Genomic DNA, 18,045 nt, shown 5'->3' with positions numbered 1-18,045 from the left:
TTTTAACATAGTTTAGCATAATCCATTGAATCTGATTAGTCCATTAGCATCGCGCCTAAAAATAACCAAAGAGTTTCGATATTTTTCTTTTTAAAAACTTGACTCTTCTGTAGTTACATCGTGTACTAAGAAAGACGGAAAATTAAAAGTTGCGATTTTCTAGGCTGACAGTAGTAAATAGTAGTAAATAACTTCCTTTAGTACTATTCTTATTTCTTATGTTACGTTTTTCTTTCTCTCTTTTCACTCATTTTTTTTAAGACAACATGAAAGAAAACATTTTGTTCAATAAATTCAAAACCTTAAATCCGAAATTTCAAACAGTCTATTCATTTCTTCCAACATAAAACAGATCGATGACAATATTGTTGAATACAAAAAATTAATTTCACAACTTATATGCAAACAGTAACACAATAAATTTTTAACAAAGGATTTGAAATAAAAGAGTGAAGTCATCAAATAAAAGTGAACCACAAAATAGAATATATGTTTTAGTTTGTAAGACTGACATCTAGTGGACAGTTAGTTTGTGACCGAGCATGAAGAACCAAACATTTAATATTAAAAAGAGAAACTGAAACTAGCTTTTGAATGCGTCACTGTATTTGTGCAGTAAAATGGCAGAAGCAAATATTTCAGTGTCTCAGGATCAGTTTATCTGTTCAATCTGTCAGGATTTACTGAAGGATCCAGTGACCATTCCCTGTGGACACAGTTACTGTATGAGCTGTATTACAGACTACTGGGATCAAGATGATCTGAAGAGAGACTATAGCTGCCCTCAGTGCAGACAGACCTTCACTACAAGACCTGTTGTAGGTAAAGCAACCATGCTGGCCGAAGTGGTGGAGAAACTGAAGAAGACAAAACTACAGATTGATCGATCTGCTCTCAGTTATGCTGGACCTGAAGATGTGAAGTGTGACGTCTGTACTGAGACAAAATACAAAGCTGTCAAGTCCTGTCTGGTGTGTCTGAACTCTTACTGTCAAACTCACTTTGAACGTCATGAAGAACTTCAATCAGGAAAGCGACACAAAGTGATTGATGTCACTGGAAGACTTCAGGAGATGATCTGCCCTCAACATGACAAACTCTTTGAGGTTTACTGTCGCACGGATCAGAGATGTATTTGTTATCTGTGTTTGGTAGATGAGCATAAAAATCACGACACTGTATCAGCTGCAGCAGAGAGAACTGAGAAACAGGTATGAAAATGCAAAATATATGACATTTAGAAGATTGGGTCACACTTTAATTCTTTATGTAAAACAGAAAGTCGTTTTCAATATTACTTTCCAGTGAACAGATCTCCTTCAAGCACTACCCAACCAGTTGAGTTATGTGTTATTAATCTGTTGAACAGAGACTACTAGAGGACAAGCAGAGAAAACTACAGCAGAGGATCCAGGAGAAAGAGAAGAAGCTTCAGGATCTAAGAGAGGCTGTGAAGATACACACGGTGAGTTTTGATAAATAGAGAAACAAATACTGGAAGAAGTGTTTGAGATTGAGTTTAATGTTTCTCTCTGTGTGTGTTAACAGATCTCTGCCCAGACAGCAGTGGACGACACTGAGAAGATCTTTACCCAACTGATCACATCCATTGAGAGAAGACGATCTAAGGTGATACAGCTGATCAGAGATCAGGAAAAGACTGCAGTGAGTGAAGCTGAAGGACTCTTGAAGCGACTGGAGCAGGAGATTGATGATCTGAGGAGGAGAGACGCTGAGCTGGAGCAGCTTTCACACACAGATGATCACATTAGTTTTCTTCAGGTAACTCAACACAACTTCAAGTCAAGATGTACTTTACAATAAATACAACTTGGCGACTGCATTAGTAAGGGGATGTGCAACAATCTTACTGGAAAGAATTCCCCTAAAATTACCCAAATAATATAGCCTGGGTGCCAGCCGATCTTAGCCCCGCCCACCACGATTTGAAATACGGGGAAGATCGTATTCTAGTCAAATTCTGACTAGAATTGAGTATGACAACGTCAGGCTACAAATAATAACCTTCTCGGAACATTCTTTTTATGGTTTATTTTTGGAACCTTAAAATAATGTCCCCATAATGTTGCAGGGTTATTATTTTTAAAAACCTTAAATTAACTTATACAGAACATTCTATCTTTTTTTTTTTGTGGAAATAAAGTGAAAGCAAGTTATGTTGGCTTGACCAAAGCCACCATACTGTTATGCTGTTTTTATTTCTACTGAAAAGTCTTGACTGCAACTTGACTACAAATTTCAAGCTACAATCAGCAAATTTGGGTCAGACCTTCAGCCCGTTCTTTTGGATGGTGTTCATTTATAAGTTCTTCCGCTCTCTCTATCTCTCACCTATGCAATGTTTAATGACCCCGCACCTTCTTGTGGTTGAATCTGTGTTTGATTTGAAGTTCATGCAGGGCTGGGGCAGACCATCAGTAGATTTCGGAGCACATGGTGACAAAGAATAGACGTGTCGTGCAAATGAAAACATGGTCGCAAAATAATTTTTTGTGAGCTCACAATCTACTCATCTTTCAAACAGAAATAACAACTAGAACAAATTTGCAGGTCGCCCATGTGCGAGTACAAATGCTCACGCTGACTCATTTGGACGCAGTCTGAAGTCCTGAGGTAAATAAAAAACATATTAGCAATATGTAACATTTCAAATACATTAAAAATTTTATGCTTAAAGCTTTTCTTTGTAAATTGACACTTTTAACAACATAAAAATGTTTTTTGTATAAACGTTTCTAATTTAACCAGCCCATCAATGGTATAAAACCATTTAGACTTATACTGGCTGAGGCATCTCTTAATTTATGTGCATCTGCCGTCTTATCTCTTTCAGACTAGTTAGCGTTTGTTCATGTTTCCCTCATTCCAATCATTCATGTGTTTAGCACCAACCTGAAGAGCCATAAAGTAATTGTGCTGGGAAATCTATTTAGGGCATCTTGTTTATTAAAGGGACAGTAAGTAGGATCTTCCCTCATCTAGTGGTAAAATTGTATTTTGCATTTAAACAAATAGTGCTCTCTAGCGCCTCGCTTTTCCAAATGCGTATTGCAAATATGGTAGCCGGTGTGTACTCAATCATCTCTTTGGCTCTGTCCCAAATGGAGCACTTCATGTGGACTTTTGGTCTCGTGGCCTTAAATTGCGCATGCTCGCTTAGTCTACGAGTCCGTAGGGTGTCCCATCTGTCAATTTTATGCTTTGAAGTGTGCTCATCAGCGCCTCCTTTGCCCCCTTGATGCGGTCTTCAGCGAAGCCCGCACTGCAGGCTTCGCGCACTTTACCAACCCAGAAGTCCTTGCGAAAGAGCAATCAGACCAATCAGACGACGGAAGGGAGGAGTTTACACTGACAGTCAACTTCTCTACCTATTTCCGGTGTGACGCTCGAGTCTGTCTCAAAATACGACTCTGTTGCACCCACATGGACTCGCATCAAGGGTCCCTAAAGTCTGGACTACATGATGTCATTAAAGTGTGGACTCTGAGGAGGACCACAAGTCCGGAGTGTGCCATTTGGGACAGGGCCTTTGTCTGTTTCAGCTGGTTCACGTGTTCTGAATGAAAATGTGGTGTGGAAACGCGTTGCAGTAGGCTAGTGCTTTTTGTCCCTCTCTGCTATTATAGTTTATCAATATGGCAAAACGACATGGAAGCCTACTTGGACTTACTCGTTCAATGTAAGTAAAGAGAAGAAATTCTAAGCTTACAAAAAAAGTCAGATCATTGACAGAAGTAAGTTGACCACTTTGAGGACATATTAATGAATAAAGACATTGATTTGACTAATAAAATACTTAAACAACTACATATTTTTTCCTTTAATTAATTGATATATGAAGCTGTCCCACCACTATACTGTTGTTAAGTTTAACTCTGCAAACTGTTCACATACTGTTCCTTCAACAATTAACAAAACTGTCGCGGTGTAAGGATTTGGTTAAAAAGACAACATTTTGGTGGTGGTTAGTACATAATGTCAAACATCATAATATAAAAAACTGATTTATTAATTTAGTGTTTGCACTCATAAGAAGTATCCTATTCTGCTAATAATGAAGTACTACAGTGCAAGGTCCAGAAAACTCATAGCAGTTTTTCCTTCTGAAGGATTTTGAAAAACAGTGCACATAAAATTTTTAGGGATGGTTGCTGTGAAACTGATTTTCTGAGATCCCGGAACCGAAGCGTAGATGTTCTGAAACACTGCTCAGAAATGTGATTAGGTGTCAAAGTGATTAGAAACACCAAAGTCTTGTGACTATGGCAAAATAAAGTACCGCATTTCACAAGTGCTTCGAAAGGTGGAATACCTGCCGAATCTGCGTTTGACTGACAGGGTAGGACAATCAGACAATACCTCTTGGATGCGTTTTGCCCAGATCAAACGAACCTCTAAATTACTTGCAAGTAATTATATATTTGCAAGTAAGCAATAATTTTTTTCAAAGGCTGGCTGAGTCCTTTAACAGCAGAACAATATACATTTCTGAATAAAAATCTTTATATGTAAGCAAGGTGCCATATTGTTGCTTGATATATTTTATTAATCTAACATTATTTATTTGGTATTCATCTCTAGTCAATGTAATAATTAAATAGACCAGAATAGCCTATAGTTATTGACAATGATGAGCCTCATGTACTTGTGAAAAGATGTCGACAACAACAACAAAGTATTTGACTTCATTGTGATGACGTAGATAGTGATGCGTTTCCCTGGGTTTGATCGGTCTTGGCATGGGAGTCGAAAACACTGTCCACTAGAGATTGACCAACATTACTGTTTACCGATATTTTCTCCAATATTTACACATTTTCCCATTATCGGATATTGTTTTTTGTAATATCGGATTGACCGATAAACGGTGCCATCTTTTGGCAATTTTAAGAATTGCGCACTGGATGCCATTTTGGCACAGCATCTAAGGAATGGAGCTAACTGCAAATATAACGGTGTTCAATTCAATTCAATTTTATTTATATAGCGCTTTTCACAATAGTTAATTGTTTCAATTAGCTTTACATTAATAGAAGCAGTGAAAAAAAAAAACGCCAGATAGCACACCATAATACACGATAGCATAAGCAGCTAAATTCGCTATGGACTATGAATCAACATTATGAGCGAGCGTATTACTAATGTAACGTATAGAAGAGGGTGCTAAGTTAAGCCCAAGAGGGCTGCCTCCCCGGGGTAAAAACCCCCTAGGAGAAAAAAACCTGGTCTTTTTTAGCCTGGCTCCGCCCTCCTACGTTCTTCCGCTTAATTTTCATTTCGCTTCAGAAGAACGTCTGGGACTACTCTGTAGAGTTTCGTTTTCTCCGGCAAAATTCTGCACGTCCAATCAGCAAACAGCGGGGAGTGGCTAAGAACGCAGACGTTGAGGTCGTGCCCCAGACTGAGTGACATACGTTACGACCAAACGTTAGCGATTGGTTATGGCAGATTCAGAGTGACTCTGGGCAGATCCAATAGTTTTAAACTTCAACAGAGGACCCTTCTTAACGGAAGTAACGCTTTGCAATGGAGCGTGGCCAGACTCTCTGTACAAATGAAATGAATGTACGAGAGTCTGGTTGCACCAGGCTAGGTCTTTTTAGCCAGGGAAATAAAAAAAAGTCCTAGCAGGAAAAAACCCTTGGTATATATATATATATATATATATATATATATATATATATATATATATATATATATATATATATATATATATATATATATATATTTATACACACACACACACACACACATATATATACACATGTAAATGGATAAGGAGATTAAGCTGAGATTAAGCGGGTTCTGCCGGTGATAGTTGGTCAGGCATCAGCTGGGCATCACTTTGAAGAACGGCCAGTAGATCAGAGGTGTGCCGACTTTCACATTTACCGGAACTGGGTCTGTTTGTCTCATTGTCCTCGGGGTCGAGGACGAGACAGGGAGAGAGAAACAAAATCATAGTAGTACACACTTTTGATATTTTAGAGATAATTAAGAGACCAGAATTTTGTGATCGCAGTTTACGTGGTGGATTGTATTTTGATAGTAATTCTCTAAGATATGAGGGTGCTAGGCCATTTAAAGGAATAGTCTACTCATTTTCAACATCAAAATGTGTCACCACCCCAACCAAGAATTGTTGATACATCCCTCTATCATCTATGTGCATGCACGTAAGCGCGGGAGCGCGCTGCGACGCTTCGATAGCATTTAGCTTAGCCCCATTCATTCAATGGTACCATTTAGAGGTAAAGTTAGAAGTGACCAAACACATCAACGTTTTTCCTATTTAAGACGAGTAGCTATACGAGCAAGTTTGGTGGTACAAAATAAAACGTAGCGCTTTTCTAAGCGGATTTAAAAGAGGAACTATATTTTATGGCGTAATGGCACTTTTGGGAGTACTTCACTCGCCTGAAAAGTCTGCTCCCCTTCTCCCTCTCATAATGGGAGAGGAAGGGTGTTACTGCGCCGAGTCGAAGTACTCACAAAAGTGCTATTACGCCATAAAATGTAGCTCCTCTTTTAAATCCGCTTAGAAAAGCGTTACGTTTTATTTTGTACCACCAAACTTGCTCGTTTAACTACTCGTCTTAAATAGGAAAAACGTTGATGTGTTTGGTCACTTCTAACTTTATCTCTAAATGGTACCATCGAATGAATGGGGCTAAGCTAAATGCTATCGAAGCGTCGCAGCGCGCTCCACCGCTTACGTGCACGCATACAGATGATAGAGGGATGTATCAACAATTCTTAGTTAAGGTAATAACATATTTTAATATTGAAAATGAGTAGACTATTCCTTTAAGGCTTTGTAGGTGATTAGTGATATTTTAAATTGTATGCGATATTTAACTGGTAGCCAGTGTAAAGATGCCAGAATTGGGCTTATGTGGTCATACTTCTTAGATCGAGTAAGCACCCTTGCAGAAGCGTTTTGAACTAGCTGAAGCTTGTTTACCTGATTTGCATGACATCCCCCGAGTAGCAAGTTACAATAGTCTATTCTAGAGGTCATAAAAGCATGGATAAGCATAGGTAAACAGTGCTTTGTCAACAGCCATTTCATAAACTATAACAACAAAAGAAGAACAGCGTCGCACACCTGTTCCGGATGGGTGCGTACTAGGATAGAGGGACAATGAAGTCCAATCATGTACAAAAATAAATAAAAGGTATCCCACACACTATAAGCCTGCAAAAGATGAAAATATTTATTACAGCGACGTTTCGATCACAAGATCTTCATCGGGCATACATGCATGGTTGCAGTTCCACAGAGTTATTTAAAAACAGTGCATTGACCAATCACATGAAACAATAATTACAGTCCAATTACAGTGTCGGACCTTAAATGACCAATCACATTTGAATACACAAATTTTTTCATCACATATTAACAACCTCAATATCATACAATACAAGAAGAAACCAGTGATTCTCACGAAAACTTGGTTTTAAAAATGTCAAGCATGAAAATGTAAAAATTGCTTAAATTTACTTTTTTTCCCACCAGACATTGAAAAACAAAGTCTGGTGTAAATGGGAACATTAATTTAAAAACTTTTACTTATCATTTAACACTTTTTGTAACATAATTTAAAAAATTAGTCCTAAAAAATCTCATTACCGCAACAGTCAGAAAACATCAACACTGACATATTTTCAAAATGACATGACAAACCTGAAAAAAAATAATTTGGAGATTCTGCACATGCATTTAAAATCAAAGTATTATGCTTCTATTAATTAAATTAACATTTAATAAGCATCTGTTGCGGTAATGATAATCAAAATGTCGTGTAAGCATTCTGACAAGACAATATTTCAAATTAACTGTAAAAAAATGATCTTACCTGGTAGCCATCTTGAAGTAACTGGTCCATGTGCTTGGTCACTCAAAATCAAACTTTATTAAAATTCTGTATGTGTGCTTAAACTGTTCTCAAAAAGTGTTGCAGAGAATGAGAACATCAGGCATGGACACATCATTTTCCTAATTTTTCTTCATTATTATTATACATGAATATTCAGTAAATATTTTTTTCTGTTATCTAAAGTAGTCTAGCAAAACATCCATTTATTTTTTTCTTAATATTTTTGTGTTAATTTGATTAATTTACAACATAACGCATGTTCAAACACAGCCGGACACATTGCGGTAATGAGAATTTCAGCAGAAAATGAGATAAAATTTACAATAATAAATTCTTATGTTGAAATCACACATTGTGCAAGGTAGAACACAGTATTGTGTTAATTCTGATGCTTTTTAATGTTACTATATTACACATTTTAAAGCTAAAATCATTAGTGCCGTGGTGTTTCAATGGTTTCGTGAGAATCACCCCTATGATGACAATGAGAAAACGTCAGACAACAGTAAATACTGAATGAGTTATCCACAATTAAAAGCAACAATTGACAGAAATTATAACATCACATTAAATAGGGCTTTGTGCGATAATGTTTGCAGAGTGAAAATCCAAAGTAACACTTGTCTCTGTAGGAGCATATTAATGTTGCCATCTCTTGGTGGCATACTCACTTTTTCTATCCCACAGATACTTAAAGAAGAGCCATCATGATTCATACATAAAGTGTGCCGCAACCGGATAATTAATGTCTTTTCGAATAGAGCTCTTATGATCACTAATTATTTTTTTAATTGGCGAGAAGTTTTACCAATATAGCCCAAACCACTAGGACACCAAATTAAATACACCACATTTTGAGTCTGTTTACATGATGATAGTCCTCAAACTTTAAACTTCACTTGGGTTTGGGTTCTATATTTGGTATAATATAATTTCTGCAAGATCAAACAGTACTGAATTCATACTAACGACCGACTTAAAACGAAGGATTTGACTCAGACTTCGTTCTGCGCTGGGTTTTAACGCCATTTTTCTGTAGGCTATTTTTAAGAAGAATTTAAAATAAGATTTTTTTTACAATGTTTTCAGCTTAAAAATACATACATGCATAGACAGAATATAAGCTTAGCTTGTTGTGGATATTTTCTAATTATAAGCCTTCTGTGAAATTGGGACAAAATGAAAAATACAAAACATGTATGTATTAATTAACGTAATTTAAATAAACGAATATTTGAATATTCATTCTTTTTTAGCTTAAATATTCGAATATTAAAGTACTGAAAAATGCCCATCCCTACTTTTAACACATTTTAATTTATGTGTAATTTTAACACATTATGTGTCATTTTGTGTTGATTTTGTGTTAAAAGTAACACAAAATGTGTTGTTTCAATAATAACACAGAGATGGGTGGATTCTGGGACAATGCATTTAGTGTGTTGTCCCAGAATCAACACTAATGTGTTGTTTTAAACACATCTGTTCGAAAAGTGCAGTTAGACTTCAAGGGACATGGGATTGATTAGACTAATCTTGGACTTGGCCTTTGTTATATTAGAACATTAAAATACTTTTTACAAACATACCTTACAAAACAAATCACTGGTCTGCATTGTGAGACTGAACAATAGCACTTACTCTATATATTTTGTTATTTATATAAACATGCATTTTAGTCTTGGACTATGCCTAAGCCCATTCCGGGAAACCGCTTCTAATGGTTTTCTTTATTAGCATTACTAGGGTTGGAATTATTTTGGAAGAAACATGTTTTACTTGGTCTTTTATAGCAGTGTTTCCCAACCTTTATTCTGCCACGGCACAGTTTTGATAAGTAAAAAATCTTACGGCACACCACTTTCACAATAAGTATTAATAGATCTTCACAAACATGTATTGCAATGTTTAAATGACTTGTTAAACTAGAATATTATACTGTATTAAACATTTAATTTTCACATTTAATGTGAAACTTGATCTTGTTTTGATGAACACAAATGATATCCTGGCTGGAATTGATGACAGTAACACATGCAGCTGTGACCAACTCCACAACCTGGTAACTAGCTTCAAGCGCTTTTTCAAATACTGTTTTAAAGCCTATTATTATTTTTTAATGACATAAACAAAGATAATCAAATTGTGTTGTTTAATTTCATTTTAGGTAAATATCACTTTCACAAATGTACATAGAGATATTTTATCAATAGGAGGGTGTAGTGAGTCTGGCCACGCTCCATTGCAAAGCGTTACTTCCGTTAAGGAGGGTCCTCTGTTGAAGTTTATAACTATTGGATCTGCCCAGAGTCACTCAGGATCTGCCATAGGTTGCTAAAGTGTGGTCGTGACGTATATCATGCGCCGAAACCGTCCGGAAACAACAAGTACAAATAATCAGACCAACAAAACTTAGCAAACATTGTTCTTGCTTCGGCTTTAACTTCTGTATATTCAGCAGTTTTGCAACAACGGACTGAATAGCTTTACTCACGTCTTTCTCCACTGCCATTACTGAACTACAACTCAAACTGGCGCACAACATCAACGTCATTGTTCTTAGCCACCCCCCTCTGTTCACTGATTGGACCTGCAGATTTTTGCAGGAGAAAACGAAACTCTACACAGCAGTCCCAGACGTAGTACTGAAGCGAAATGAAAATTAAGCGGAAGCACGTAGGAGGGCGGAGCCAGGCTAATGGGGACCCAGTTATAGCACTTAAACATGGAAAGTAAGATTTTCATGCTATGACCCCTTTAAATTTCTATTCATTTTAAGAGGTTATTTTTTACTGGTGGCTTTGAAATTTAGTGACTTCTATTACATATATAGTTTTTTTTTTGTGGTTTGTAGTGGGAAAAATGTGGTGTGGAGATAAAAGTTTTCATCATATTTTCATTATTTTTTTATTCAAAGAGTTTCCAGTCTCTCTTTTCGTGTCCTGGTTCTTCAGACATCATCACTGTCAATTCTCTTTTCTCTTTTGATGATGTGAGGAAATCTGTCACTAAACTCAAAGAAAAGATGGACGATTTCTGTAAAGAAGAGATTGAAAAGATATCTGAAAAAGGTAAAGAACATACAGATCTGTGCAAAAGTCTAAGGCATGATATATTTACATTAGTGATGGCGAAGTGAAGCTTTCTTGACCCACTAAAGCTTTTAGCACAATTTTATCGGAAAAAGATTCCTTAATTTAAAGCTTTTCAAATCAAAGCTCGACAAGGACCTCTGCTGGTGGAAGTGGGGGAAAGCGCTGTGTCCCAAAATGTATACAACCATCTCAAAAGCAAAAAATAAATGAATGGAAAGATGAATAAATTATTTAATCCATATATTAAATACATGAAAACAATCCATGGCATACTCATAGTAACTCAAATAAAGATTTTGTATACGTGGAATTTTTTCCTGTTTTAAACAAATCAAACACACAAATAGAGAATGTAAATAAATAGAGGTGCATGCACACAAATTCATACACATTGCTACTATTGCTACTATTAATAATTAGGCATAACAAATTAAATATGTGACACTATGTTGACATGAACAGGACATCCCAGTTAACACAGTCTCACCCCATGTCGTCAATATTTGACGACACTTGACCATTCGTCAATATGTGACGCGGAGGGTATACCTTTCGCGTCATTTTTTGACGAACTGGGGACTTCAATACTATTACGTCCGTTGCATTCTCTTCTCCTATTTTCTTACCATTTTCGCGTCGGTTTAGGGTTAGATTACGCAAAATTAAACAGTGTACGCGAAATTAAACAGTTGTCACCTGGCGTTGGGGTTAGAAACAGTTGTCACCTGGCGTTGGGGTTAGAGTTAGGTTTGGGTAGGGATGTCATTATGTAAATCTAACCCTAAACCGACGCGAAAATGGTAAGAAAATAGGAGAAGAGAATGCAACGGACGTAATAGTATTGAAGTCCCCAGTTCGTCAAAAAATGACGCGAAAGGTATACCCTCCGCGGGTTGTCCCAGTATAGGCTACTTGATGGAATGATATGAAAGATGTGAAATAAACAAGTTGCCTATCGGTCATAATTTATTTCAGCAGTGAAACAATCTAGGATCATGTTCATAAATATTAGGCTTCATCCCAAAAGCAAAATATATTATCAGCTTCTATCAACCTATAAACTCTTGCAATACAACAGAAAAGGAACAATGCAAAAAAATACTTATTAACAACCCACAAGGCACTCCCTGTGTCGAGCATTTTAAACCCTTGAATTAAAGTATGAAGCAGTCATGTGGGTGTGTGTGAAACAAAGCTTTTGGTCACATGATTTTGATAGAACGAATTAAGCATTTTTGTCCATGCATAGTTCCAAAAAATCTTCAATGACAAACTTCTGCTGAATCTGATTTTGACAGAAAATAAACTTTTGACGAGTGAGTATATCAATTAATTACAGGTGCTGGTCATATAATTAAAATATCATGAAAAAAGTTGATTTATTTCACTAATTCCATTCAAAAAGTGAAAAAGTGAAACTTGTATATTGTATTAATTCATTACACACATACAATATATTTCAAATGTTTATTTCTTTTAATTTCGCTGATTATAACTGACAACTAAGGAAAATACTAAATTCAGTATCTGAGATCTTAAGATCAATACAAAGAAAGGAGTTTTAGAAATCTTGGCCAGCTGAAAAGTATGAACATGAAAAGAATAGCATGTACAGCACTCAATACTTTTTTGGGGCTCCTTTTTGAATTACTGCAGCAATGCGGCGTGGCATGGAGTCGATCAGTCTGTGGTACTGCTCAGGTGTTATGAGAGCCCATGTTGCTCTGATAGAGGCCTTCAGCTATTTTGCATTGTTGGGTCTGGCATATCGCATCTTCCTCTTCACAATACCCCATAGATTTAAATCAGGCGAGTCAGGGATGGTCCTTATACCAGGTACTATTAGCTTTGGCACTGTGTGCAGGTGTCAAGTCCTGTTTGAAAATGAAATATGCATCTCCATAAAGTTGGTCAGCAGCAGAAGGCATGAAGCGCTCGAAAACTTTCTGATATACGCTGCATTGACCTTGGACCTCACAAAAACAAAGTGGACCAACACCAGCAGATGACATGGCACCCCAAACTATCACTGACCGTGGAAACTTTACACTGGACTTTAAGCAATGCGATTGTGTGCCTATCCTCTCTTCCTACAGACTCTGGGACCCTGATTTCCAAAGCAAATGCAAAATTTACTTTCATCAGAAAATATAACTTTGGACCACTCAGCAGCAGTCCAGTCCTTTTTGTCTTTAGCCCAGGTGAGACGCTTCTGATGCTGTCTGTTGTTCAATGCTTGACACAAGGAATGTGACAGCTGAAACCCATGTCTTGGTTTTGAAGCATTGACTCCAGCTGCAGTCTACTCTTTGTAAATCTCCCCCACATTTTTGAATGGGTTTTGTTTCACAATCCTCTCCAAGGTGCGGTTATCCCATTTGCTTGTACACTTTTTGCTACCACTTCTTTTCCTTCCCTTCACCTCTCTAATAATGTCCTTTGACACAGAGCTCTGTAAACAGCCAGACTCTTTTGCAATGACTTTTTCTGTCTTTCCCTCAATTGTGAAAGGTGTCAATGGTCATCTTTTGGACAACTGTCAAGTCAGCAGTCTTCCCATGATTGTGTAGCCTACAGAACTAGACAGAGAGACCATTTAAAGTCCTTTGCAGGTGTTTTGAGTTAATTAGCTGATTAGAGTGTGGCATTAGGGGTTTTCAATATTGAACCTTTTCACGATATTCAAATTTTCTGAGATACTGAATTTGGGATTTTCTTATAGTTGTCAGTTATAATCATCAAAATTAAAATAAATAAACATTTGAAATATACTAGTCTGTGTGTAATAAATGAATATAATATACAAGTTTCACTTTCTGAATGGAATTAGTGAAACAAATCATATGATCTTTACCATTATGTACCAACCACCACAGAATTGCACTATTAACTTTACAAATGTGTCTTATACACACAAAGTTAATGCAACCAGGGGAAAAAACTATAAAGTTTTCAGTCTCCCTGTGCATAATTTATTGTACTGGATTATTACAAATAATAGCAAAATGAATGTTTGGAGTGTAAATTTATATTTCGAACTGACACACTACAACAAAAGATATAAATAACTGTCTTAAAACATGCCTAAGACTTTTGCAAAGTACTGCATATGACTTTAAATATTCTCAGAAATTAGTTATACGATAAAGAAATGTTGATTGCACAAGCATGAATATGTTTTACTGTAGATTCGAATAACAATTATTATTTCATTTATTTCCATAGTTTCATACATTGAAATTATTCCCATCAGTGGACCTAAGACCATAGCGGAGCTCCTACTTTGTAAGACATGTTATTTTATTTTCATCATCTGATTAATTACATAATTACATCATATGATACAGTTTAATAATAATATGCTGATATTCATTTGAAGTAGGCTCCATATAGATTATTTTTTAGCACACAATGTCTTAAAGGCTGTGAGTAGAGGTATGTGAACGTTTGGTCTCAATCATTCTTTCGGATTTGTAACTCCCCCTAAGAGAAAAAGATTATTTTTTTAGTCTTGGCAAAAGCAGAGCAGTACTGTCATCTCACCTAGTGTAGATTTTAAACCTTATGAACCTCACAGCCTCACAGTCAGTCTGATGCAACATATTCAGTAAAAAAATAACATAAGTAACATTTAAGTGCAATATTTTATGTACTATAAAATGTTACATTTTTTGTAAGAGAGACCATAAGAGTCCAGTTTTACAACTCTTAAATGTTTTGGCCAAACCCAGATAGCAAGCCACCATTGAAATAATGTTAAAAATTGTTGATTTGTCAATGTTAATCCCATTAAATCAATATCATGTTTGCACCCTTTATTAATATTGAAAAAAATATTGAAATGTCAACAAACCACCATTATGGTGATTAGTGTTTGCTTTAGTTTTGCCTTCGTGTTTTAATGTTAAGTTTTGTAATGTTAAGCATTGTTTTAAAATACATCTGCTATTGCAAAGAAAAACAAGATCAAATGTGATCAAGTAATTTAATTCTTGTAGATTTACCTAATTAATATTAATAAAATAGTGGTAATGATGTGTAAAGAGTGGATGATATGCAGTGCTTGTTGGAAGCAGTGTCAGGTGTGTTATTTTCAGAATTATAAAAACAACTGAATCTATATCTTACATCATGAATCAGTCTATGAAACTCATCAATGGTGACGATCAACAAAAGAACGATTCATGCTGCAATGCATGCTGGGTATCAACATAGTACTAAACTAATTCATGACCCCCAGCATTTTATATGAATTCTTTTGATGATTGTCAACATTGTTCAGATTTGTAAGATGAGTGATGATGTCAGAATGTTTAGTATTTACCTTGTCACAGTGCATTTACAAACCAGAACAATTAACAGTCATACATGGATCAACATCATCATGCAAACCATCTTAAAAAGCAACTAATTTCAACTTTACTTTGAAACGCATCTTTCTTTTTCAGTGCACACGTGTTTCTACTTAAACACATACAAACACTGAGAAATATAAAGAAAGATTTAACGTAGTGAATGTCAAGAGTCAAGGGCTTAACTGAACACTGATCACCATAATAGTGTTTTTTTTCTATTTTTATAATAATGGAGGCTGCAAACCTGAAATTGACTCAATTGGATTAACACTGACAAATCAACTGTTTTTAACATTGTTTGTTTAAAATGGTTGCTTGCTATCTGAGAACTTTGTGTTCTAAACTCTACAGTATTTTGAACTAGCTACTTTTTATTCAATTATTTATTCCACTAACACAATAATAACTTGATGTAATCTTTTGAAGGTAACAGATGACTGATGACCAATTTATTACAACTAATTCAAATATTGTAATTCATTTTAATCGATTCACATCTCATGTATCTTCCCCAGATTCCAGTCTGTTCTCTCTTGATCCAAACACAGCACATAAACGTATCTGTCTGTCTGAGGAGAAACGAGAGGCTACTAACACTGACACAGTTCAGCAGTGTCCTGATCATCCAGACAGATTTAATCTTTGGTCTCAGGTGTTGTGTAGTGAGAGTGTGAGTGGACGCTGTTACTGGGAGGTTGAGTGGAGTGGTAAATGTGTGTTTATTTCTGTGTCATATAAGAGCATCAGCAGGATGGGAATGGGTGATGAGTGTGGATTTGGATTTAATGATCAGTCCTGGAGTTTGTCGTGCTCTTCCTCTGAATGTTCATTTTATCACAATAACATAAAGACGAATCTCCCACTAGTCTCCAATTGTTGTAGAATAGGAGTTTATGTAGATCACAGTGCAGGATCTTTGTCCTTTTACAGCGTCTCTGACACAATTACCCTCATCCACAGAGTCAACACCACATTCACTAAACCTCTCTATCCTGGGTTTGGGTTACATAGATTATCAAAAGTGAAACTGTGTGAACTAACAATATAAATGATACGTGTTCTGATACTCAGGTATCCAATGGTTAACAATTCTATTTGGTGCCCCTTCAGCTCACAAGAACCTGACAAAAATATACTTTTTGCCAGGTTGTCATAAACATAAAAAATATTGTTTAAGGCAAGTTGCTTATTTTTCATTGGCTCAAGTTATAAAATATAGATGTGAACCATTACCATAATTTATTTTTTATTTGGATGAGGAAAAACATTTCACTGTCTGGGTCATATTTATAGCTGTGAATGATCAGAAATGTATGTTTCTAAACAAATATTGCATTCTGACTGCAGAAATGAATTATCTGAAAGCATTAGCTTAGCTTTTCTACTTTTACCATAAAGTGACAAATCAACTGTTTAGTTAAGCACGTTTTAAAAAATTGTTAAAAACATACTTAAGTGTTTTCATGGCGCCAAGTAACATAATTTTGTAAAGTTAGGGTTCTTACAGTGTAATATGACAAAAAATACGATTTCCTTGCAAAATTTCACCAAGAACAGTTCACATGGCAGGAGTGATTTTTTTGGCATAACATACCTCAACCAGATGGTAGAGATAGCTCAATTAGTTAGCTACTCCTCTGAATAAAATATAGTTATTACACATTTTATGTGTAGCTGAGACAGTAAATGTTTTAAGTTGAATGAACAAAGTAAAAATTAGCAAATTGTGTCAACTTAAGAAAAAAACACACACTACAAAATCCTTTTTTACAGTGTAGTCTGACGTTCCAATGTTAAACTGCATAATGACAACTGAGTGAGGTCATGGTTACAATGAAAAAATATTTCTGTTCTGTTTACCCACAATTTTGTTTGTTAGTTGTTTTGGATCTGCCATCTTGTGAAACTTAAGAAACTGCAGGTAACAATAAAGCAGGAAGTAAGCAGCAGCTGAGCATATAGCAAGTGTATGTTTATATGGAGTGCATTGAGTAAAAATTTGTAATGGATTTATTTGAAAAAAGCTGGAAAACAATTTTCACTCAGAAAAAAGCTATTAAATTTAAAAGAAATGTAAAGTAAAGGCTTAACACACTTATCAACGGCTTTAACTAGAATTTTCTAAGTAATGTTTGGATGGGATTTTTAAGTAATGTATTTGGTATGCACAAACATTAGGGTGCTTTCACACCTGCCTCTTTAGTTCGATTGAATCGTACCAGAGTTCGATAGCTCACTTGGTGTGGTTCGTTTGGGCAGGTGAGAATGCAGCAATCGAACCCTGGTGCACACCAAAAACAGACCAAATCAGCGGACTGAGACCTCCTTGAAGAGGTGGTCTTGATACACTTTCAAATGAACTCTGGGGTGGTTCTTTTGTGGTGAGAACACGATCTGAGATTGAACAGACTTAACTGCCAAAGTACTGCGCATTTTTGAAGAAGTTTAGGAAATATGTTCAAAGACATGTGGGATGTTATCACATAACTGAATTTTGGTTCGTTTCAACTGGTGCAGACCAGAGCAATCAGTGTGGTGTGAAAAGGAACTGCTAAAAAAACTGCTAGAAAAGCTATAATGTAGCCTATCATTTTTTTGCTTTTTGTCTGGACCAAATGAACTGAACTACAGATGTGAAACACCCTAAGTTTTTAACTAAACAAGTCTGTTGACTGCTACAAGGTCAAAAAAACA

General features: G+C 35.9%; 2 protein-coding genes and 1 long non-coding RNA gene across 3 annotated transcripts in view; 1 reads left to right on the top strand and 2 right to left on the bottom strand.

Annotated features, from left to right (window-relative positions):
• The window catches only part of LOC141350968 (uncharacterized), a 125,626-nt gene that overhangs the window by 26,713 nt on the left and 80,868 nt on the right, over positions 1 to 18,045 (bottom strand). The window lies entirely within an intron of this gene.
• Positions 1 to 18,045, bottom strand: part of LOC129443099 (tripartite motif-containing protein 16-like) — a 65,702-nt gene that overhangs the window by 12,011 nt on the left and 35,646 nt on the right. The window lies entirely within an intron of this gene.
• On the top strand, positions 594 to 16,643 carry LOC141350847 (tripartite motif-containing protein 16-like). Its single transcript, XM_073856683.1, has 6 exons — positions 594 to 1,211; positions 1,370 to 1,465; positions 1,549 to 1,782; positions 10,819 to 10,972; positions 14,222 to 14,281; positions 15,867 to 16,643. Exons 1-6 carry the CDS (start codon positions 621 to 623, stop codon positions 16,397 to 16,399), a joined length of 1,668 nt encoding a protein of 555 aa, XP_073712784.1. The 5' UTR covers positions 594 to 620; the 3' UTR covers positions 16,400 to 16,643.

The sequence above is a fragment of the Misgurnus anguillicaudatus genome, chromosome 2 (genome assembly GCF_027580225.2).
Source record: "Misgurnus anguillicaudatus chromosome 2, ASM2758022v2, whole genome shotgun sequence".
In the NCBI taxonomy this organism is placed as follows: Eukaryota; Metazoa; Chordata; class Actinopteri; order Cypriniformes; family Cobitidae; genus Misgurnus; species Misgurnus anguillicaudatus.
Note: the sequence above shows the minus strand (reverse complement) of the source record. Positions and strands in the feature narration are given on the sequence as shown.